Source organism: Macaca fascicularis, chromosome 12 (genome assembly GCF_037993035.2).
Source record: "Macaca fascicularis isolate 582-1 chromosome 12, T2T-MFA8v1.1".
NCBI classification, from domain to species: Eukaryota; Metazoa; Chordata; class Mammalia; order Primates; family Cercopithecidae; genus Macaca; species Macaca fascicularis.
This window is the reverse complement of record NC_088386.1, coordinates 112,043,236-112,069,140: the sequence shown is the minus strand read 5'-3', so window position 1 is coordinate 112,069,140 and position 25,905 is coordinate 112,043,236. Positions and strand designations below refer to the sequence as shown.

General features: G+C 39.8%; 1 protein-coding gene across 1 annotated transcript in view; it reads right to left on the bottom strand.

The window, feature by feature from the left end:
• XRCC5 (X-ray repair cross complementing 5) overlaps positions 1–25,905 on the bottom strand; it is a 98,525-nt gene that overhangs the window by 35,681 nt on the left and 36,939 nt on the right. Inside the window, exons 14-16 of the mRNA XM_005574228.5 lie at positions 21,991–22,184; positions 9,863–9,956; positions 7,983–8,052 (exon numbers count right to left, since the gene is read on the bottom strand). Of these exons, the coding sequence (XP_005574285.4) occupies positions 7,983–8,052; positions 9,863–9,956; positions 21,991–22,184 (358 nt within the window). The remainder of the gene's footprint in view (positions 1–7,982; positions 8,053–9,862; positions 9,957–21,990; positions 22,185–25,905) is intronic.

Below are 25,905 nucleotides of genomic sequence, written 5' to 3'. Positions count from 1 at the left end.
CTAATTTTTTTTTTTTTTTTTTTTTTTTTTTAGTAGAGATGGCCTTTCACCATGTTGGCCAGGATAGTCTCAATCTCTTGACCTTGTGATCCGCCTGCATCAGTCTCCCAAAGTGCTGGGATTACAGGTGTGAGCCACTGCGCCCAGCCAGGTGCGTCTCATTATACCCCTCCTTTTTGCAGTTTAGACACAACCTTCCAGCATTAATGTTAAAGTAGGTATCATAAGACTGAGAGAACAAACTGCGTAGTAAACAGGACCTAAAGCCATGCCAGGCGAGCATTAAGTCACAGCCCTACATTTAAAGAATAAACTATGTTCTAACTGCCAAAAGGTTTTTCTTTTTCTTCAGCAGCTAAAAAAGTACTGGCCTTGGAATAAGCAATATTGTTTTCAAAACAATTTGCAGCTCTACCAGATGCTGACTTACTGAACTCTGGTTCCACCAGCCGTAACTACAGCTTTGATTGGACAAGAGAGTGATTTTGGTAACTTTCTCCTGATAAGACCACCAACCATGGACTGGTTCTAGTGGGTTTTACAAAGATGGCACATTTGTGTGCTGTGTCCTGAAAAGACCTTTTGATGTACAGGGTCTAATTGTAATATTTAAATGTCAAGTCTTCCCTGCAATATGAACATGGGTCTTATGTAGCATGCATGTTTAATACTCATGCATCAGGACCACCTTCATGAATATTCATAGCTCCTCCTATAACCTGTTGAATATGTATAGTCAATCAGGTCAGCAATAATGCTCTTACCCCAAACCCTCCTTCATAGTGCCTGTCTCTGGGCTTTGGCTGGAAGCCATGTTTCCTGGCCTTTGAATACACTAGGACTAGCCTTTCCCAGTCTTTCATCAAAAGTCCTACCAATAGGTACAAGGTTTCAGATACATGACCCTATAATGTTTTAAAAATTGTAGGAAAAGAAGGCATTAGGAATCAAAAGAAACAGTATGGCTAAGTAAAAAATCCAGTATTTGAAAGAGACGTGTTTGAATTCCTATGTGGTCTTTGGGGAAAATTGTCTCCTCCAATTTTGGTTTATCCATCAGTAAAATGGGGATATTAATACTTACTGTAACTTACATGCGATCTAGGGTCCACTTGGCCTTGCTATTTCCACCTTGCAAGCTGAAACCCTTTATATGAAATAAAGCTCTCTTCTTCTAAATTTATAGATCCTGTGATTTTTTTCAGTTAACAGAATGTAACTACAGCAAACATGCTTTCATTTTTATGGTACCAGACATTTCTCTTTCTTAATGGATAGCCAGGCTACATTTTACAAGAGCTATATCCTGTAATTAGGGATATTCTGATACAGATTGACAGAAACTTAAAAGGATTTTAAAAGCTGGATAAGAACAGATGAAAGCCTTTTAGGAAGAGTCGCTGAAAAATGAAAATACTTAAAAATTATTATGTGTGTATAATGGTCTTTAGTTTCCATGTCATGTGTTTTTTTATTTTTTCTTTTCATCTTTATTTCAATGATTCCACTTAAATTATTTGGCTGCCGAGTTTCATTATATTAAGATGTAAACTTCAGGGTGGTGCCGTGCCATCCAATGAAATATACACAACCAGTAAAAAGGTTTAAGCCACAGAGGCCGAGAATTGGCTCTCTGGAATTTGATCCAGAGTCTTCCACATATTTGCAATTATCTGTGAAAAGTCATCCTAACTACTCTGGGCCTCAGGCCGCCCACATGGAAGATGAACAACACTTTAAAGGCCAATGGTGCATAATTACTATGTCAGATAACACACCCTTTCAGCAGGTATTCTCTACAATTCCAGATTGATTTTTGTGTTACAATGAGACCACTTGTCTTGATAAATGAAGCATAAAATAAGCCTGGATCATCAAGTTCTGAGGCTGAACAACTTAAAGTGAGTTAAGAAGAAAACTAGTGAAAAACAAGTGAGATATTTAATAAAAATACAAAGTACAGACTAAACCTCTAGAATCCTAAATCATGAATTTCTCATGACTAGATGTATCAATGCTATTTGGAGACAGGACTAAAAAAAGTATGTCAAGTTCTTTAAGAAAAAAAACTTGTATAGGGCTAAAGATGTTTAAAATTTTAGTGACTGTATATTTAGTATCTTTCCTTTTAAGATGCTCAAGGTATTTGAAAGAGCTTATTTTTCTTAAATTTACCAGTGCTGTGTAGAAATATGCCGTATTTTTATCTTCTTATCTATCTGGGCAGAGTTTAATTGATTATATAATTCATACCCAAGATTACATAAATCAGGATCAATTAAAAAAAAAAAAATCACACACACACCCCCACCCCCACAAACCCACACCAACACGAGAGAGATTTCTGCTAGATCACAATTCTCTAGGGTTTATTGTTTAGGGCTTGACTCCTGGCAGAAAATCACATAATGTATGTAAGTAAACAGCTATGCAAATGGCACAGTGCTATACCATACAAAAACAACACTGAAAACTATCTGGCTTTGATGAATATATTATTACTAATTGTACCATATCCTATCTAGTGCTGAAATTGCTTGGAAAAGTGAATTTTAGGAAATACCTTTTAAAAATGAAAGGCTGTTTCTGATAAGTGAGATTAAAGAAGGTTGAAGAACAAAGGCAAAAAGACTCTAGGATGAGATGTAATCCAAATAAAGTGAAAGGGGAAAAAAAAATGAACTGATCACCGTCTAATCAAATGGACAAGTACATATTACTGCTCTCTTATACCTAAGTCAAATGTTAAGGCTGTTTGGGGCCTGTACTATTTCTACTTAGGTCTTCTCTTGACAGACTTTTTTTTAAACCAGTTATGCTCGTGTGAATTCAATTTGGTAACATGGAGCTCTGCCACCCTGTCACTACACGCAAGCCTAATACAGAACCTACAATCTCCGTGGCAAAAACAAGGTCCCTGAAACAGAGAATCATCTCATTATAAAGTTAAGTTACATTCCATCCTTTTATCTGTCCCCATATATCCATCCTTTTTGGCTCTTAAGGTCCTCACAAAACCTGTTTTTGACACACCAAGAACACTGAAGCTATTTCACATTATCTCCCATACTCAGTGGGAATTTATAAATTCAGACATAATCGCACAGGAATTGTCTGGAGGAAAGAAGTAATGTGGCTTTTCCTTCTCGAATCTGCTGTCTATCTTTTGACATTTTATTATTTTATTTTAGCATTCTTCCTAAGTTGGGAAAGGGCAAGGAGTTGAAAATCATGGCATTCCTCCTTAGCAGCTCTGTTGATTAGCTGGGTGGAAGATGTCCAAACAAGTGGATAAACTCAATGTAAAGAGCCCCTGGAGACTCTGTGAAACCCACAACTACAGATAACAAATCCCAGATGATGGCATGATGTGCTTATGAATAGCGTATGTAGGGAAACAACCCTACTTTCACAACTGATAGATGATTATTATATATACAGCTGTAGTCAAAATTTTTTCTGAGCTGGGCTTGGTGGCTCACACCTGTAATCCCAGTACTTTGGGAGACCAAGGCAGGCGGATCGCTTGAGCTCATGAGTTCAGAACCAGCTTGGGTAACATGGTGAAACCTCATCTCTACAAAAACTACAAAAATTAGCCTGGTGTGGTAGTATGCACCTGCAGCTCCAGGTACTTGGTCGGGGGGCTGAGGTGGTAGAATCACTTGAGCCCAGGAGGTTGAGGCTGCAGTGAGCTGTGATCATGCTACTGCACTCCAGTCTGGCCGACAGAGTGAGACCCTCTTACAAAAAAGGAAAAGAGAAAAAAAATTGTTTTCTATTCTAACACTGTGGTGATGGGTAGGGAGAATGGAGGAAAGGGGCTGGGAAAAGGGCAGCCAGAAAGAACATGCTTCCTGGGGTTCAGGGCATTGGTTCTCTCCTCTGTGCCGGTAAGCTTAGAACAAGATACATCCCTCACACTGAAAACCAGAAGTTAAGAAAACGTGCAGCTGCCTACTATAGAAAAATGTCGACTGCTGATGTCGGGGAGAGAATCACAAGACTCTCAGTCCGACTATGCTACAATTAGGCCTGAGAAATGTAATTATGCCCATATTTTAATTTATAATGATAGGTAAAACAGCCAAGTTCTACCTAAGGGTCAAACAATCTTACCAACTATCTATCGCTGATCACCCTTTTGACACCTGAATTTTAAAAAATAAATTTACTGGAGAAAAGGGGAAGGGATTCCTGTCTCCCGACTCTGGATAGAAATCTCTCTAAAAGAAGATCACTACTAGGGAGAGAGAACTCTTTGGGCCTGCAAGAGAAGTGAGTCTCTGCTTATAAAGGGCCTTAGTAAAAAGATGCCCTAGCGGAAGAACAAACAAACAAGATGCCCAAAACAAAGAACAGGACATTAATAAAGAAACAGAATTTCTGGAGCTGGCACCGAGAACGGCAGAAGGGATAAAAGGGAAGCCAAGTTAGAACCACGAGGAGAACTAGTTGCTAAGAAGCAGTCCCATTTTCCAACAGCTCTGTGGAGAGTCTGGTTTCGTGACATCACTAGAGGGCTCTGATTTACCAAGTCAGACTGAGGTCAGAGGGACATCTTTTGTCGAAATACCAGCAACATGCTGGGTCTCAAAGTCACATTCAATATAAAAGGACAGTCTATTCATCAAAAGTACTATCAGTAGGCACAAGGTTTCAGATACATGACCTTAAAATGTTGTTTAAAAAGCGTAGGAAAGGAAGGCATTAGGAATCAAAATAAACAGTATGGCTAAGTAAAAAATCCAGTATTTGAAAGAGACATGTGTTTGAATTCCTGTGATCTTTGGGAAAATGCATCTTCTCCAGTTTTACAGTTTATCCATCAGTAAAATGGAGGTAATTGATACTGTTACTAATTGTAACTTACATGCTATCTAGGGTCCACTTGCCCTTGCTATTTTCACCAGACTGCTGTGAATCCCCAATCCCATGGCCATGGGTAAGACATATTTTCCTAAGATGTGAGTAGATTCTCAGGAACTGACTCTCTCCTGGTCTTTTCAGACTCTGGCCTCGTGTGTGCTCAGGTGCTTTCTCTGCTCTGCATGAAACAATGCAAACTGCCAGTTTCCCCAAATACAGCACTTTAAACCTGGCATTTCCAGAGTTTTACTGATACTGAGTAATTTGTGGTCATGAGTTTGAAACGTGTTGTAGAAGGCCGTGACTGTGCGTAAATTCACCCACTTTGTCTCCCTGCCTCTTTCCTCTTCTTCTAAGTCCCTCCTCTCCTAAACTAGCTCCAGTTACTTACATGATGCTGAGGAGCTTCCCTTTCCTCTGAAGCCTATGGACTGGCCAACCAAGTTTGGGGATGGAGACTCATTCTCTACCCTAAGCACTTATCAAAGTTATTTTCCCAAGTAAAGCAATTCTCTCAAAAAATTCTGGCAAAAGCTGTTAAAGCTCTAACATTTTCTTCATTTCTTCACAAAACTTTGCAGAACTGCTAATGCAGGGTAATTAAAATAACATAATAAAGTGCTAGCACAATGCCTTGAACATAGTAAATATGAAACCGCTAGTGGCTGCCATATAATGGTGATGACAGTAGATTCAGTCCCTGAAAAGACCATACCTACACCAACCACAGAGTCTAATCACTTCCAAACAGGGGACCTTGGACTTTGGCTGAGGTAATTGACGACATACAACTGAAAGATAGGAAAGTCTCAATTTTCCTTCAAAACCGTAACAGTCTTGATAAACAAGAGTTCATTGACTTGTCACAGTAGCATCTTTGGCCCTTTCCAAACACCCTGTAACAATATACAGCTGAACAGACAACAGGTATAATAATGTGAAAGTCTCTTGATCACTTCAATACATTAAAGAGAGAAATTCTGAAGTACTGTTTTCACCAGTACTAGAAAACTGTCACTTAGAACTTTAGATCTCCTTCTGTTTACATGAGGTTTTGTTTTGCGCTAAAACTCAAAGTTTTTCTCCTATATGGCAACTTTTAGCAGGACAAAAAGCTCTTCTTCCATCTCAAAACCGAAAACATATACACCCCACTTAAGAGACTGCAGATTACTATGATAACGAAGCTGTTCTTCCTCTGGAGATTCTCATGGGTTTGGCCTTTGGCATTCCTGCTGACAGGATTTAGCCTGGTAGACTGTAAGTTCTCTCTGAGGCTCAGCTGCTCATGCTTGCCTCTGGGCAACAGCACAGTAGATCTGGGGATCTTGCCAGGATTCCTAGACTCTAAGTAGTAAGGTACATTAGACCTACTGCAGGCAGTAGTGCTTCTAGGCATTTAACTCTCATTTTTGGGCCGGGCACGGTGGCTCATGCCTGTAATCCCAGCATTTTGGGAGGCCAAGGTGGGCGGATCAGTTGAGGTCAAGAGTCTGAGACCAGCCTGGCCAACATAACGAAACCCCATCTCTGCTAAAAATACAAAAATTAGCCAGGCATGGTGGTATGTACCTGTAGTTCCAGCTACTCGGGAGGCTGAGGCATGAGAATTGCTTGAACCCAGGGTGAAGGTTGCAGTGAGCTGAGATCTCACCACTACACTCTAGTCTGGGCAACAGAGCAAGACTCTGTCTCCCCCAAAAAAAAGAAAAAGAAAAAGAAGTAATTTTTGGCCAGGCATGGCGACTCACACATGTAATCTCAGAGCTTTGGGAGGCTGAAGTGGGAGGATCACTTGAGGCTAGGAGTTCTAAACCAGACTGGGCCACATAGTGAGACCCCATCTCTACAAAAAATTTAAAAATTAGCCAGGCACAGTGACACGCGCCTTTAGTCCTGGCTACTCAGGAGGTGAGGAGGAAGGATCACTTGAGCCCAGAGGTCCAACATTATAGTGAGCTATGATCCTGCCACTGCACTCCAGCCTGGACGACAGAGCGAGACCCTGTCACTAAAAAAAAAAGAGTAATTCCCCTGCCTCTGGCAGGATGTTGGAAGAGAAAGTTCTATACACACATGAACAAACATAAACACTCACATACATAGAAGTCAGCTCACAGACAGGCCAGATTTGGACCAGTAATAATGAATATAATAGTTTATACATAAAGCTGCAGGATTAACAACTGCCAGTTGCCATCATTTAAAGGGTAAATGAACAGAAACCTGAATGCAATCAAGTGAATGAATGTTAGTCCCAGGCCCTCTGTGCATCCCTGAAAGCTATTTTTATGTTAGCCACAGCCTAAATGGGATTCTAGGTACTATCTGATAAGGAAAAGTGACCATGTAGTCATTTTGAGAAGGATTAAACTTAGGGTAGCATCAAGGTCTTTCTGGGTCTACTATAAAACGGCCACAAACTCTTAGGACTGGAACAAGAATTACGTGTCTCCAAAAATAGGAAGATGTGGCCGGGCATGGTGGTTCACGCCTGTTATCCCAGCACTTTGGGAGGATGAGGCAGACAGATCACCTGAGATCGGGAGTTCAAGACCAGCCTGACCAACATGAAGAAACCCCGTCTAAACAAAATTAGCCGAGCATGGTGGCACACGCCTGTAATCCCAGCTATTCGGGAGGCTGAGGTAGGAGAATTGCTTGAACCTGGGAGGCGGAGGTTGCGGTGTGCCGAGATCGCACCATTGCACTCCAGTCTGGGCAACAAGAGAGAAACTCCGTCTCAAAAAAAAAAAAAAAAAAAAAGAAAGAAAAAGAAAGAAAATAAAATAGGAAGATGTGAGATAAAAGCGTTTTATTTATAGCTCACCACAAAATCCTAAAAAACTTCAATGACGTGGAGCTATAAGCGCCAAGGTGTTGGCCCAAAGTTTTTTAGTACAGAGACCTACAAGTTAGTTCCTTTCTGGGAAAATCTGTGCTGAGTTCACTTTCATGTGCTCATAATGTTGCCTAACAAGGGAAACCACAAAGATCCGCCAGTAAAGAAAAATGCTAAAGTGTTACAACAAAAGGCTACAGTTCTTAATCTAGACTTTAAATCAGTTAGCTTAACTAAACAGCTTCTCCTAAATGCAGAGCCAACCACTCACCTTCCTCAAAGCTGGCCTTCTTCTGTTTCACTAGAACACGGAAGTTTTCAGCAGGATTCACACTTCCAACCTAGAATATACCAACAGACAGGTTATTTCTTTTTAGCAGTACCCCAGGCAATACAGGATGGCTTAATGTAATAAGTGTGCTCTTATAAAATAAAACCAAAGACAAAGAGAAGGCCTTTTCTACTCATATTCATTTCTAGGGCCGGCAGATTTCAGTGGTCCAACAGCTGCCCTCTGTGCTTTCACTCACCTTGCTTTATGCAAGCTGATTTCTTTCCAGAGGGGTCGGAAAAGTATTACAGCTCAAGCCACCAGCCAGCCCAGCTGGAAGGCTTTGTGTAGCACAGACTGCCTGTATATCCTGTCACCCAACCAATTAGAAAGTAGAGGATTCTGCAGTGTGGGGTCGGTTTCGAATATACTTGCCCCACTAAGATAACATGAGAAATACAGCTTAATGCCTGATTCACCGAAGTGCCCATTAGTGGGACTGCTGCTGACCCTTTGGCACTGAAGTTTTGGTAGAATATACAAGCATATCCAGGTTGAATACATCCTCAGAAAGTAAAAGCAGATTATGTACAAAGATGTACTGCAGTGCTGGGTGAGGAAGTTTGAAAGACGAAACCCTGCCATATTATATGGAACTTTCTGATTATACCTCTGTTTTTCATCTGCTGGCCCCAACCCCTCACAGGGCCGAAGAACCACTCAGCTCATAAGAAAGAAAATGATGGGGTTCCAAAATATACTAAAGCTTCCAGTTTGCTAGGGTATTGGAAGCAGAAAAGCTCTCAGAACAAGATCATGACTTTTTCCTTTACTATTATATATAAAACATCTAAATGAAATCTAAATTAAAGAAAAATTTTTAAATTTTTTTTTACACATTCAATTTTTCTGAGTTTCTGTTTGAGGTGAGAATAAAGGCATGCCCTTTATTCCCTGACTATCCTTCCTAGTATATTTTGTTAAAAAGTTATTGGCCAATTTTTAAGTTCTGTCGATTCACACTAATGCTGCTTAAAAGAAGGCACTATTTGGCTGGGTGCAGTGACTCATGCCTATAATCCCAGTGCTTCGGAAGGCTGAAGCGGGCGGATTGCTTGAGCCCAAGAGTAACATACTGAGACCCACCTCTATGAAAAAGAGCTGGGTGTGGTGGCATGTGCCCTTAGTCCTAGCTACACAAGAGGCTAAGGCAGGACGATCACTTGAGCCCAGGAGTTCAAGGCTGCAGTGAGCTAAAATCACACTACTGTACTCCAGCTTGGGTGACAATGACAATGTATTTCTAAAATTAAATAAAATATTCTTCCTCCTGGCTGAGCAAGATATAAAAATAAATAAGTAAATAAAATAAGGTAGTATTTTCAAGTTCCAAAAAATTTCTCATTAAATAAAAATCTCATGTATCAAAGGATACTTTCTTGGGGAAATCCTAAACTTGTGAATCCTATTCTAAAGTTGCATGTTAGAAATTAGGAAAGTTACACTAACTTAAATTGTACGTACTTGAAGATTAAGGCTCATACCACTAACCCCCACTTGTCCTAGCATTTTGACTAGCTGAAAAGCTGCAAAATAATGCCAACAGCAAAATCTCAACACTGAGATGTTCCATGTTCTATAGATTATAAAGAGCTCTATATACCTTATGTCATATAGATAATTCTGTAGGCAATTCATGATAATAATTACTTAAAGAAGTATGGAATGGGTCTTTATGGCTTCTATAGAGCAAGGACCAGAGAAAGTGATCATGATCTTATTTGAAAGTGATAAGAACAGACTAACAAAAATTGATGCACTCTTCCTCAAGCCCCAACCTTCCTGCAAAGGGGGAAGCACACTTGAAAAGCTTTGCTTACAGAGGTGACACTGCCTTCAGCCAGACTGGAGACGCTGAAGTGGGCACCCCCTTGCTCAGTCTTTAATTTTTTAGCGGTAGGTCCATCTTCATGGCTAGAAAAGAAAAAAAAAAAAATTCTCTTAAAACAGAACAAAGAATACAAAACCAGATTGCTATTGTGAAACTTATTTTCCAAGCACCAAATAAATAAATAAATAAAATAAAATAAAATAAAGAAAAAAAAGAAGAAGAAAAGAAAAACAATAGCTACATGTAGTCCTCTTACAAACGAAAGCTGCCTCCCTTTCCCAGTCACCGGGCTCCTAAGGGCCTAACTTGAGGCAGCTCTGGCTTTGTTTCACAGCAGTATGAGAATCAGAATTAAGCAATGACATCATAAGGTCCTTGCAAAAGATGAAACTGCAAGCACAGATAACGGAAATTTAACATTTAAGTAAGAAATCCATTTACTCTTCAGATATTATTTTCTAGTTCCTGTCTCAGAATTGACAGCTATTAGCTTTCCATGTACACAGAAGACCTTTGTGTCTAACAACCCATTTTCTCCATCATGTATGTTAGAGCTTTATAAGCTTCTGTTTACAACTGTCAAAACTTACTAGACAATCCTTAATTAACTATGCAAGAGCTTTCCCTCTTAAAGAAGTCATAAACTATAAAAAAACACTTCCCCAAAAACTTTCAATTTTTTCTTTTATAAACCTAATTCTGTTTTGTGCAATATGCTAACAGTCCAATAGCATCTGTGTGCTAAGATGTTTGAAAAGTGTATCAAACATCTTGCCTCAAGTAACATACTGGCTTTAACAGCCTGTCTTAAAGTAAAGAGGAGGTCAAGTTAATTGCAAAAGAGAAGAAAATCAAATCCAAAGACTCTGCCTGTAATCTCCCTTAAGCTGCTGAACATAAAGAAATGAAGATGCAATCTGGGACAAAAGCAGCCATCAGAAATGGCTAAATGGTAAGAGAAATTAGTAACCAAGATCTAGAAATTTTAAAAATTCATTTATTTTAACAAATAAAAATTGCATATATTTATCACGTACAAAATGTTTTAAAATAAGCATTTGTGAAATAGCTAAATTAAGCTAATTATTGTATGCATTATTTCATTTACTTATCATTTTATTATGAGAACAGTTAAAATTTCTCAGCAATTTTCAAGACTAGTATTCTAAATGTGTTTTTTTGCTCAAAGCCCCAACCTTCACACAATGAGGCTTGAAAATGAAGTCATTTTAAAAATGAAGCAAAAATAAATTTTAAACATAAAATGAAGCAAAGAATAAATAAAACATACATGGGCTTCCTCAATTTCAATAATGAATTTCCTCTTAGAGGTAGGTAAAACAACTAAAGTAATCATCACAGCCATACATCCATGAATTAAAACTTTCACTATCTGGCATCTTTCCCATTCACCACTAAACGTTTTCCCTTCGAGAAGTAGACAAGAGCTAAGTAGAAGACAGAAGGGTGGGAACCAAGAAACATTACAAGGCATAAGTCACCCAGAACTCTTTTCTTGCAAATAGAATAAAAAATAAACAAAGCCTTCATGGAAAAAATGAAAGAAAAAAAGCAGAAATCCAAGGTAGGATGAAATTCCATTAGCAGTTGAGTATATTTTAAAAAAAAGGTCAGAGCCAGTCATTTCAATTAACCTTTGCCAGTTCTTCCCAAGAGACAAGTCAACAACATTAAACTACTGAAGAGTTGGAGCCAAAAGACCTGGATTCTAGTCTCAATTTTGCCACTGACTAGCACTAAAATCTTATACTTTCTTGATGGCGTTCACTGTGTACTAATTTTTATCTGTCTAGAGTTTAGAGTCCAGTAAGCTACTAACCTCTCCAAGCTTCAGTCTGCTCCTTAGGAAAGCACTATAATGAAAAGTACCATCAGTATATCGACTATTCTGTTCCAAAAATACAGATTAGCTTACATAGTAGTATTAAGAAGGATTACACATAAAAAGCTAAGTTATGTGGGTATATGAAGTTGAATCACATGAAGAATTTCTTTTTTTTTTTTTTTTGAGACGGAGTCTCGCTCTGTCACCCAGGCTGGAGTGCAGTGGCACGATCTCAGCTCACTGCAAGCTCCACCTCCCGGGTTCACGCCATTCTCCTGTCTCAGCCTCCCGAGTAGCTGGGACTACAGGCGCCGCCACCTCCCCCGGCTAGTTTTTTTTTTGTATTTTTTTAGTAGAGACGGGGTTTCACCGTGTTAGCCAGGATGGTCTCGATCTCCCGACCTCGTGATCCGCCCGTCTCGGCCTCCTAAAGTGCTGGGATTACAGGCTTGCGCTACCGCGCCCGGCCGAAGAATTTCTTCAACCCTCCCAAAATGAGGTTCTAGGGAAGGAAGGGTAAACAGACATACATACAATTTTCCCGTATTGTAGAACACAGTAAAATTTAGTATGGTTAATATTCTCCAGGCCAAATCATTTAATAGCATTATTAGGAATTTTGCATATACTAAATTAATAATGTCTACGTGAAGTGGGAAAGGGTAATGACTCTCTTCCCTAAATTATCTATGAAGGAACTAAGCTCTAAAAAGTAGAAATTTATACACACAAGATCACAGTAGACATATAAATGTCAGCAGTTGGTGCATTTGGATGATGAGACCATGGGTAATTTGTTCTTTTTCCTTTCTTATTTTCTTTCACAAACATGTATAAATTTTGCAACTCACTTATTTAGGCTAATATTTACTGAATATGTACTATGTATCAGTCACTAAGCTAGACTCTAAACTCTCAATATACAAAAATTAATGTACTATCAACACCTTCAACCAAATAAAAATTTAAGTATACATATAGACAATTAACAAAATACTGTGATAGGTAGCCTATCTCTTTCAGAGGATAGAAAATAGTTGTATTGGGCTAAAGCGTAAGGTGCAAGCTGGGAAGTAGTGACAGATGGAGCTAGAAAATACATTAATTAGGAGCATTAAAAAACGTAAGGAAAGAAAATGGTTTTCTCTACACAGCATGTGTGCTGTCTGTCCTCAGTCTGGTGGCTTTGTTGCTGGGCACACTGCTCTCAGCTGATCCCTGCCGAACTGTGGGGACGGTTGCCTGGACAGGATCCTTCATGACCCCTTTTCTGTTCCTCCATCATCACGGGGAATAAATCTGTCTCGAAACTCTCTGGCCCGCTCCCAGAAAGGCAAAAAGATATTCAAAAGCCCTTCTTCCATCTTCCTTCCTTCCAGTGGGCACTGAGCCCAGCATTTGCAGCACCCACTGCTGGCAGTCTGGCCAGGTGTCTGTTACCTTGAAAAATGGCTACTGGACAGGATCGTGTGGTTGCTCTCATGGACATGGACTGTTTTTTTGTTCAAATGGAGCAGCGGCAAAATCTTCATCTGAGGAATAAACCTTGTGCAGTTGTACAGTACAAATCATGCAAGGGTGGCAGAATAATTGCAGTGAGTTACGAAGCTCGTGCATTTTGGGTCACTATACATAGGCAGATGATGCAAAGAAGTTACGTCCAGGCCTTCTACTGGCACAAGTTCGTGAGTACCATGGGAAAGCTAACCTCACCAAGTACCGGGAAGCCAGTGTTGAAGTGATGGAAGAAGTCTCGTTTTGCTGTGATTGAATGCACCAGCATTGATGAGGCTTACGTAGATCTGACCAGTGCTGTACGAGAGACTACAAAAGCTACAGGGTCAGCCTATCTTGGCAGCCTTGTTACCAAGCACTTAAACTGAAGGGTTGCCCGAAGACCCCACAACAGCGGAAGAGACTGTTTCAGAAAGGTACCTCCATAGCATATTACTTCTGCTTCCTGCCTTTGGAACCTGCTTTGCTTGGTCATGGTGATTCTCCTTGGAATAACTAAAAGGAAACTTAACCTACGGCCTGAATGAATCACAAGGACTCACATGGAAGGATATACAAATGTTCTTATCTTCCCAGGTATACGGATGTTGAGAAGCTGTGAAATCTGTATGAAAGTAAATTTTTCTTTAGATATAACTAGGGCAGGTTAGTGTTATAAACAGAAGGCAGAAGGTTGACTGAGCACTTTGTCATTGGTAGTTTACTTTGTATCATTGTAACTTAGAGTCTTGGCTTCTTCATCTATAAGAAGGGTGAGCTTTTTAAAGAGGGACCTCAGGTATAGGGAATTCAGTCACTCAAAATTTCTAATTACTTCTTAGCCCATTATCAAATACGGGCTGTGCAAGGCCCTTCTCATTGTATTTTACTATCTTTCCCCTTCATAGTGATTTTCCCACTCCCTCTGCACCCCACCTACCCTCTTGTACCCAACGATATATCAGACGTATCTTAGATATGTACATATCTTTATAAGTTACACAGTACTGCTTTATGTATGTGCCTTCTAATTACAAGAGGATTTTGTGCTATTATAGATCTCATTTTCTTAATTTCCTTCAATGGTGACCTTAGAGATCTGTCGATGTGGTTGTTACTTGCAGCATAATCCATGATATGGATCCACCATGTTTACAGACCATTTTCCCTAGTGACAAGTTCACTGGTAGCTTCTAATGTCCTACTCGGTTTACATTCCCCCTTAGCAGTACACAGAAGTTCCTGTTTCTCCCATATTCTCACCAACAACTGGTCTCATCTAATGTTTAAAAATATTTGCCAATGTTTGTTTGTTTTGCTTTGATTTACAGTTCTCTGATTACTAATTGAGACTGAAGATCTCTTCATACACTTGTAAGCCAGCTGAGTTTCTGCTCCTGTGATTTGCTTATTTATAATCTTTGCCTGTTTTTCCATGGAAAAATTAAAAAATTATTTTTTGATTTTCCAAGAGGTCCTTGTATATCCTAATTATTAGTTCCTTGTCTTTTTTTTTTTTTTTTTGAGATGGGAGTCTCACTATGTTGCCCAAGCTAGAGTGCAGTGGCTATTCAAAGGTGTAATCATGGCTCACTGCAGCCTTGAACCCTGGACTCAAATGATCCTCCTGCCTCAGCCTACAGAGTAGCTGGGACTACAGGTGTGTGCCATCATGCCCAGCTAATTTTTATATTTTTTGTAGAGATGGGGTCTTACTATGTTGCCCAGGCTTTATATATATATATATATTTTTTTTTTTTTTTTTTTTTTTTTAATTTTCTACTTGGTTATTGATGTGTTGGGAAATGATAAATGGTTTCTTTAAATAAGTTCATTTTTTACTTGCTTTACAAAAAGAAAACGGTTTTCTCTAGATAACTGGATTATGAATAGATGCCTCTTTTCTTTCTGCTTATCTGGATTCTCTCATTTGTGTAAAAAAGTTTGACATTATGCTGAGGATAATGGGAGGCCATTAAAGCAAGGGTTTTTTAATTGGAGGTCCAAAGATGACATCAAGGAATCTGTGAACTACCAGAAATTATAACCAAACTTCAACTTAGTCTGTTAAAGCATTTTTCTAGGAAGAGGGTTCATAGATTTTGTATCAAGTGAGTTCACTGCACTCTGTCTCACACATATGATTAAGAATCATTACTTTTAAGAATTTTAGGCCAGGCATGGTGGCTCACACCTGTAATCCCAGCACTTTGGGAGGCCAAGGCGGCTGGATCACGAGGTCAGGAGATTGAGACCATCCTGGCTAACATGGTGAAACCCCGTCTCTACTAAAAATACAAAAAATTAGCCGGGCGTGGTGGCGGGCGTGTGTAGTCTCAGCTACTCGGGAGGCTGAGGCAGGAGAATGGCGTGAACCCAGGAGGCAGAGCTTGCATGAACTGAGATCAGGCCACTGCACTCCAGCCTGGGTGACAGAGCAAGACTCTGTCTCAAAAAAATACATATATAATAATAATTTTAAGCAACAGAGTGATGGGATCAGATTTGTTTTTTAAACTCACTCAGGTTAACAGCATGGATTGGAAAAGGTAAGACAAATTAGGGAAATTATTGAAGAGGTTATCTCAGTGAGGCAGGCTAAAATCAGAAGGCCTACATAAAAGCAGTGGCAGTGGGCGATGCTATTAAGAGCTTACATTTCTTTTTAATGCTTACCATGTGGTAGTCACTATGTTAAACACATTTAAATTACCTCAGTTAAACTTTGCAACAACCCTACGAGTTAGTGATTATCAGAATCCTTTTACAGATGAGCAAACCAAGCCTCAAGAAAGTTTGATCCCTTGTTTAAAGCACACAGGAAGGGGAAATAACTAATCCTGTACTCATCCATTCTCCTATCCAACCTCCAGGAAGGCAGGCATTTGTTATTGCCACTTGACACTGAGTAACTTGCCAATTTCAACTGCTTTTAAGGGGAAACGCTTGAGTTTAGCTCCAAATTAGACCCCAAAATCAACGCCATTAGCCACCAGACTAACCTTAAGTGAAAGGGTTAGATTTGAGGTAAATGTAATACAACTTGGTAAACCAATTACATATAGAATGTAAAAGAAAAGGAAGACTCCCAAGAAATTAGGTGTCATTCACTGAAATAAGAGAATAATAGCACGAAGAGGGGTTGGAAAGGAGCAGGAAGAAGAAAGCAGATAACAAAGCCATTTCCGGCATACTGAACTTGAGGGGCCCACAGGCACCTAAGCTATTTAGTGGATGGGATACAAATCTGAACTGAAGATAGATATTTAGTAGTTTTGAGGCTCTGAAATAAAAAAGAGGTCTTGGGATATGCACTGCTAAGGCAAAATGGCATTAGTTTGAAGTACAAGCTCTGGAGTCAGAATGCCTACGCTTAAATCCTTACTCTAACACCTACCAACTACAATCTTGGGCAAGTTTCTCATCTTCTCTAATCCTGCGCTCTAATCCTGAGCTTTAAGTTGGGGGTCAATAAAAGAATCTATTTCATAGGATGGCAAAGTGGGTCCAAACAGATAAATGTGTAAAGCATTTAGCATCATGCAAAGCACTTAACATTAAGTTTTGAAGTCTGAATATAATTTCAGGTAGTTCACAGATTTCTTGATGTCATCTTTGGAACCCTGATTAAAAACGCTTGCTTTAATGGCCTCTTCAGCATGAGGTTCAATAAACGTTTGCTGCTTCTGAGGACAAATCCTACAGAATATCAACACAAAAACACACAAAAGCAGCCCCCACAGGAATCTGAGAGGGAGTTGCCAAAGACTGAAAAAAATGTGGAGAAGCTGAAGTTAAGACAGATACATGAGTTTTAAGAGAGAAGGAATAATTGACAGTGTCAAGAGTTACAAAGAGGTCAAGAAAGCAAAGGACCACAAAGCAGAAGTAAATTTAGCAGTTAGTGTCTTTTGGAAGATGAGTTTCAAGGATGTGGTGGGGGCAGAAGCTGGTGAGAATGAGAGCTGAGAAAGGTTGCAGAGTAGACTATTCTTCTAAGAGCCTGGCTTCTGGAAGGAAAGATAATAATAGATTAATAATTAGTAACAGGTAGTAATTAGAGGGAAGCAGCTAGGGGATTATTTTATTTTGTGTTAAATGAAAGAAATTTAACATGAGAGAAGAAAGGAGCTGGTGGTAGACGGGGAGAAGCTAAAAATACAGAAAGAGAAAAGAAATTATTAGTGGATTAAAGTACCAGATGAGGCAGAAAAAGGAATCCATCCTAGGGAACAAAGTAAGACTCTCATCTTGACAAAATATAAAAAAATTAGCTGGCGTGAGCTACTCAGGAGGCTACTGAGGATCCTCAAGTTGGGAGATCACTTGAGCCCAGGAGGTCAAGGTTGCAGTGAGCTGTGATCACGCCACTGCACTCCAGCCTGGGTGACAGAGAGAGACCCTGTCTCAAAAACTAAAATTAAAAAAAAAAAAAAAGAAAAGAAAGGATCCAGGGCACAGGTAAAGGAATTCACTTTAGGCAGGATGAAATAAATACCCTATTTCACTGAGACAGGAAAGAAGGAACGTAAATGCAAAAACATGTATGTTTTGAGATAAGATGGGCCAGAAAACTGAGGAGTTCCTACCTGCTTTGGTTAGGCTTTGTGTTCCCACCCAAGTTTTTCCTTTTTTTTTTTTAAGACAGAGTCTCACTCTGTTGCCTAGGCTGGAGTGCAATGGTGTCATCTCAGCTCACTGCAAACCTCCGCCTCCTGGGTTCAAGCAATTTTCATGCCTCAGCCTCCCGAGTAGCTGGATTACAGGCTTGTGCCACCACAGCCAGCTAATTTTTGTGTGGAGACAGGGTTTCACCATGTTGGCCAGGCTGGTCTGGAACTCCTGACCTCAAGCAACCCACCTGCCTCGGCCTCCCAAAGTGCTGGGATTATAGGCGTGAACCACCGAGCCCAGCCCCAAATCTCATTTTGAATTGTAATCCCCAAGTGTTTAGGGAGAGACCTGGTGGGAAGTGATTGGATTATGGGGGCGGATCCCTCATGCTATTCTTGTGATAATAAGTGAATTCTCACGAGATCTGATGGTTTTACATAAGGTAGTTTCTCCTATGCTGATACATACTTGCTCTGGCCTGCTGTCATGTAAGATGCACCTTTGCTTCTCCTGCCATGATTGTAAGTTTCCCGAGGCCTTCCCAGCTATGTGGAACTGTGAGTCAATCAAACCTCTTTCCTTCAGAAATTACCCAGTCTTGGGTATTTCTTCATAGCAGCATGAGAAGAGATTAATACACCACCTATTGGCCTCTACTGTCATTGTCACTGCTAACATGCCAGGCACATGACTAGGATTTTTAAAATCATTTATTCCAAACTCCATTTACTCTTACTATTTGCTAGGCACTTTGCTGGGTCCTAGGGATACAACAGTGAACAGCATACACTGCTCAATTAACCCCCATGACAACTCTATGAGACAGATACTCCTATTATCCCTATTCTACCCATGAGGAAACTGAGGCTTTGAGAGGATAAGTAACCTATGCCTAAGGCCACACTGAAGAGCAAGGGGTCTGACTCATATTGACTGACTCTGGAGTCTGAAGTCTTAACCATTAACCAACCAAGTGAGGATGTCTGCTGAGAGTAAGTGAGGAGTCTTCGTGGACCTGAAAAGAGCAGAAAGCTTTAGACTATCTGCATAGAGATAAACAGAAATCAAGATCACGTACACATCAGCTGCATAAGCAGGATTAGACCTGAGATGTCCGAATTCTCATGCAAGTTCCCCGTGCAAGAGATGAATTTTCATTTCAAGGGTGTACAGCAACATTAAGGGAAGCAATGCTTTTATTTGATAAGGGTAATATTTAGTATATTTTGGGACTACCGCGTCAAATGTTCTTATCCTCTTGAAAAGAAGAAATCACTTCTAACACTAGGTATTCAACAAGTTCAAGACAAACATTAGATCTTCTCAAAGATTCAATGTTTTTTATAGATAATGATACGATTATTGCTTTAGGTTTTGACTATTGGTTTCCCTCCAAATACATTCATAGGCCACAAAATGATGTTTTGGTCAATGACGAGCCACATATACATGGTGATCTCATAAGATTATAATGAAACTGAAAAATTCCTATCACCTTGTGACATCAGGGCTGTCATGACATCACAGCACAAGGCATTACCTTTTCTTTTTTTTTCTCTTTTTAAATTAAGATGGAGTCTCGCTCTACAGCCCAGGTTGGAGTGCAGTGGCGTGATCTCAGCTCACTGCAACCTCTGCCTCCCAGGTTCAAGAGATTCTCCTGCCTCAGCCTCCCAAGTAGCTGGGACTATAGGCGCATGCGTTCATTTTTGTATTTTTAGTAGAGATGGGGATTCTCTACTAAAAATGTTGGCCAGACTGTCTCGAACTCCCGACCTCAGGTCATCTGCCCACCTCAGTATCCCTAGGCATCTAGGCATCTATTATTAGATATGTTTATATATGTAAATACCTCTTTGTTACAAATGCCTACAGTATTCAACATAGTAACACGTTGCACAGGTTTGTACCTTGGGGCAAAAGGCCATACCACATAGCCTAGGTATGTAGTAGACTCCACCATGTGGGCTCATGGAAGTACACACTGTGACATTTGCACAACGAAATCGCCTAACGACACGGTTCACAGAATGTATCCCTGTCGTTAAGTGAAGGATGACAGTTGCTCAAAGTGCTTTAATATCTGTGATTTCATTGTTATATCATCTCTCGAGATTTTTCTTTAGGTGAAGAAAATCTCATAAAGGTAAAATTATTTCACCAAAATCATATCGAGTGAAAAAACTGGAATGATTCCCACCTCTTAAGACAATTAAACTTCCCGAACAGACATTTGTCCACTCCTGATCTTAGGCCCTCTCCAGGTACACTGGAAATATGTACCCTGGATCCAGAGATGATGAATATACACAAGACACTGCAAACTGTTGGCAATTTTTTCTTTCCTTGGAAAAATTACCTCTAGAACTGACTGGAGGTTCATCATCAAAATTGAGGGGTTTTAGAACCTTGTAGAAAGGACTGAATCATTCTTCTTGAATACAGGTGGTATTCAATATTTGCTAAATGAATCATTTCTGCAATTCTTAAAAACTAAGCTTTCTCAGAAGAGAATAGGAGCATGAGCAAGTGTGTGTGAGTAAGATATTTCTCAGGCCCCTGCAAGAGTAACTTAGCTATGCTGCGAACCATTATGGGAGCAAAGAACAAGAAGCTCAGCACACCCAAACTTCCAGAAGAGTGCCTAGCAGGACCACAGCCAAAGGTGTGATCACAGCAGGGATCAAATGACAGAACAGCATTCTTCTGGGTCTGTGTGGTGTGCTTTTTTATCCAGCTGATTTACATTTTAATCAAAGGGAAGAGGAGAAAATGGCCCACTTCTTTCCCACGGCACCAGAGTAAGATCATGGACTGGAGCTTTAACACACACAAAGAGAATAGCCCTGTGATTGCAGTTAAGACTAGAGTAAGGTGTCACAGAAAGAAAAGGCTGCAGACTTTTATTGAACTGTTTTAAAATACAAATCCAGAATGTAGATAAGGATAGCAGAGGGAAAGTGAATTTTTAGGGACAGTCTTCTTGTGTAGAATGATGATAGACTAAACAGAAACGAAAACCTCTCCAGGATGTGTAAGGAATGCACATCATAAAAATCTATCAAGAAACAATCTATCAATCTCCTTGAGAGACGGTCTTACGGGGGGCAGGCGGTGTGCGGGGAGGAACCAAGTGCATGATTTTTTTTTCAATTCTGACAAAGCTTGGATGTTAATCTTTAGAAAGTCACAGAATGTGCAAAGCTTTCTATTCAATTTAGACAGTAATTCTCTAAATCAATGATTTATAGAAAACTGTGAAGATTTCCGGAAATTACTCAATACTTCTCCACTGCGGTATTTATAAATAAGAAGCTTTGTCAATAAAGATAGTTGCGGAGAGAAAATCAAAAAAGGGGAAAAAAGTCATGGTTTAAAATCAGATCTCAAAATACAGCCAAAAGAAAGGTGTAGATTATTCTGGCTTGAGAAAAAAAAAGTCACCAATAACTGGTTGACCTAAACCCAGTAAAAATCAATTTTACATACTCAATTCTGGATAAGCAACAACAATTTCTTGTTTTATTTTTGTTTTGTTTTGAATGGAAGCTGACACAGATTGTGAACAGAAGAGGGAAAAAACTTAACAGCCAGTTGTAAGCTTGATTTAAGGGTATATGAAAAGCATTTTGCAAACCTTAAAGTACAAATACCTCCCCAATAGCACAACCAAGTACATCACTGATACACTAACAGAATGGCTAAAGAACTGATAGTTTTTCACTCTCGTTTCCACTTTTCCTCCAAAAAATCTCATTGATATCCCCAACATCTAATCTCCTCCCAACCAAAAAAACCTATGATCTTCAACACAGTCATTCTCAGTACTGTACTTTAAAAAGTCTAAAGTATTTTTAGACTCAGATATTCAGAAACTTATCTGATTATACATTATATATAATTCACCAAAGAATCTGATGTTGATCAAAAAGTCATCAGCCCAGAAGGTGGCTCTAAATCCAAGGTGAACAGCAAGGATAAAATATGATCACAGCAGACAGATATAAGAAATCAGTACTTCAATGTAAGGGCCAAATAGCAAAAGGCTTCTTCCTCCCACCTTTTTAATTCCATAGTCCCCTATGTGACACCTCCAGAGCCACTCCAAAATGACCACAAATCTTACATACCCCAATTTATATGCAACTATACCGAGTACTTACTTGTCTTGGAAAATGTCCTGAGCAGTCACTTGATCCTTTTTCTTGGCTTCAATCAGAGGAAAAAGGGTCTTTATTTTAGAGAGAGGAATCTGACTTTTCGTTGTCACCTCAGCAGGAGGATTCAGCATGTTCCAAATATGCTGCTGAATTGGGGGTAGAGGCTCCCGGGGATGTAAAGCTCTGTGCAGCAGACACTGTTGGAAAAGGTAAGGATTTTAAAACACAGATGGAGACATATATGGCTTCTTTATATTTTCTGATCAAGGATCCTCCATCTTTAGTGTGGGAGGGCTAAGTGATTCATACCACATGTAAAAAATAACAGAGGATTCACCCAGAACCACCTTTCTTGGCAGGATATTGGTCAATACCTAACCAATTGTAAAAACAGGTCCAAACCTAGCAATAGTATCTTCTGCTCTGGACCTCCTGGAAAGAAGTCTCACCTTATAAATCAAAGCTGTTGCTTTTACTACTTGGGGAATATGCAAGATTCCCTAAAATACCTAATTCCAAGACCTGATAATCTGGGATTGTAACTTTCTTGTTATAATCCTTTTATCTCTCTTAATCATGCTGTGCTTTCTCTCACTTAATCTCAGAGAATGCCATGTGGTGGATGAAACAGGTTGCTACAGGGAAGTTGCCCATGCTCAGTGAGTCCCAGAGAGAAGTCTGCGAAAAGAGATGAGAATACTGAGTTGTCCCCAAGTGCTGAGTCTGCACTTTTCTCCACAAGTCCATCCATCTTTCTCCTTCCCCACTGCTACCATTCTTGCCCGGGCCCCATCACCTCATCCTTGGCCTACCACAGTCACCTTCTAACTGGTCTCCCGGCTTCTCCTTCCACTGTCTGACTGGAGGTGGTACGAGAATGAACTGCTCACTATACCCTAGGATCCTGTGACGCAGCCCTGCTTGCCTCTTTGATGGCATTGCCAGCCACTTGTTCTCCTCACTCACAATCCCAACAGGCTGGGCTCCTCCTGCTTCACTCGTACACCAAGCTCATCCCACCTTTGGGGCCTGGACCTAATGCTACCCCTGCCTCCTCTGTCTTTCCCTAAACCTCGAAGGAGTTAGCCCCACCCTCATCCCTTTTTGTTTTAAAAATCATTTTGGTCTTTGCTGAGATACTATCTCCAAAGAGAGGACTTCCCTGACACTCTATATGAAGTAGCCCCTCCACCCCATCCTACCACCCTAGTCATTTTCTGTCACTTCCCTTATTTTATATTTTTATAGCCTCCATCATTATCTAAAATTATCAATTTTCTAGTTTACTTGTTTATTATCTAACCCTCCTCCTTACAAGTAGGACTCTTCTCTTCTTTACTGCTGAATGAATTCTAAGCATCAAAAATACTACCTGGCACATAATAAGCACCTGGCAGATAAGGGCTGAAGGAATAAAGTGCTCTTTTCCAGAGCTCTAGTTGTTGACAGTGGTGTCAAGAAGCAACACCAAGGGGGAGGGGCACCAAGATCAAGGCCAGGGCAGGTTCTCCACTGCCCATATGAGTGAAGTTCTGCACAGCATGCCACCTCATTCAACCACCTATCCTGCCTCGAGTCTACTGGGCCAGGCCTTGGCAGTATGCCAGGCGTTGGCCTGCCCAGAAAAGGTAATGCTCTAAAAAGAGTATAGAAAGGTAAGCAGTAACATTAGATGTCATTAAACAACAAAGAAAGAAATGAAACTATCCGTTGATTGACGTTTTCCTTCCTTCGATAAAGATTAATTCCAAAATTAAGGTATAACTATTCCACTTTTAAACAACTTATAAATTTGTAATTCTAAAAAAAACAAACAGAACACCAGGGAGCTGAAGAGCTCCTGTAATTTCAAAATACTACTCCTATCACAAAGTATATGATTTATACTATCCCATGGACTCCTCTCCTACACTGAGGAAAATGTAAGCTGAAAGTTTCTATTCTAAAAAAATAAAAGATGCTTAGGTTTAATAGTGAGTATCATCCAAGAGTCAATGTCCAGTAAGTTTCAAAAACCCTGAGGTAGGAATTAAGTACCAACTTCCTCCAGAAATTCCATGCGCTTCTCCCTGCTCTCTCCCCATTTCAACCACCAACCACAGCTCTTCCTTCTCCGTAGTACATATTCATTCCTCTCAGAGTTTGATGCTTTATTCTTTCCTAATTACTTGACTTTCCCTTGAGCATCAATAACATCAGGCCTATTCAATGTAAAGCAAGATAATCCCAAAATTGTTTAAGCAAATCCAAATGATCCCAAACTCTGTGAATCTACCCCCTCCACCTTCTTATTATGCATAATCCTTTATTCATAGTGCTCTCCCTTGGTTCATTAATAACAGCTTAGAAAGTCCTAAAGATGTAAAGCAGTAATCAAACACCCAACATAGCTGACTACCTCTCATAAACTCCTAAAGATTCTATCTGTGATATCCAATTGACATGTCTTGGAAAAGGGCTAGACCAACCAATGGACAAGTATCCTACCCAGCCTTCCTACTGAAAAACATTCCAGCATAAACTCCAGGCAATGTTTTCAGTGTCATCATCCGTAAGTCAATAATAAAGGATCTACAAGAGATGTTCTGAAGTACCAACCTCCCTCTCGTATTTTCTGAAAGGTCACATTTTAGGCAAATTAAGCTAAGCGAGATACTTATAAAACTCATTCAGGTAAAAATTCCCAATGCATTAAAAAAATGGGATTATGAGAAAGTGACATTTCTGAGTGGCTGGGAAGCTGAGATCACAGTTCTTGACCTATTTATTTCTCTTTTAAACAACTGTTACTCGATGTGATTTTTACAATTTGAAAAAGATTAGAGGAAAAACCTACAGACCACAGTAGCTCAGAAGTTACTAATATACTGATTTTAGCAACATTGCATCAATTATTTAAAAGGTGGTTTTAACCGTTATACATTTTTAGCATTTCTTTCCAAAATTAGAATTAATCTCTTGATAACAAATTGATTATTAATCTCTCTCTCCTTCTCCAAGCTCATTTACCCTTAGCTGTTGGTATTTCATTCAAAAAGAAAAAAGTAGCCTTCTTGGGTCCCACAACCTACAGATTACTGTGTCCTCTCTTTCTCTCCATCAGGAAGTCTTTCTCATCTAGGCATTGTAACCTGGCTTGCACACCACTACTCAACTGATTCTGTGTCCCCGAAGTCCTCAAACTGGACTACGAATTCCTAAAGACCTTTGCTAAGCTCACCTCTACTCGCCACTGTGCATCTGACTTGGGATTCTTTCCTCTCCAAGTCTTCTCTTCCTGTGCCTTCCAAGATGCATTTCTCCTAATTTTCTACCTTGCTGATTTTTGTTGGGGGATGGAGGTAGGAGCATTTGGTTTTGTTTTGTAACAGCCCTTTTTTATATGTCTAATTGTTCACTCATATGTTGGGGTTCTCTACTTAGTTCTCTCCTTCTCACCCAATGTGTTCTCCCAGACGATCTGACTCACTTGTCTTTCTGCCTCAATGAGGAGGACTCTCAAATCTGTGTGTTTAGACCTGACTTGTCTTCTGGGCTCTGCAACCGTTTCTAACTTCTCACTGAGTGACTATACCAGGATATCCAATAGATTTTCTCAATTTTAACTCTTGTGAAAACAAATGAATTATCTTTTCCACCTGCTCATTCTGTATTCCTTATCACATTGAATGGTGACATCATCTTTTCAGTCACCCAAGCTAGGATCCTGTTATCTTCAATTACTCTTTATTTTCCATCAATCACTCAAGTTCTAGCTATACCTTCTAAATGCCTTAAGAATAGATTCTCGTCTCCACTCTCTCCATCACTGCTTTAACTCTTAAGCCTTCAAGTGGGCCACTGAAAATTGTTTAATAATTACCCACTGCTGTAAAATCCAAATGACTGAATGTGGCATATAAGGTACTCACAACCTAC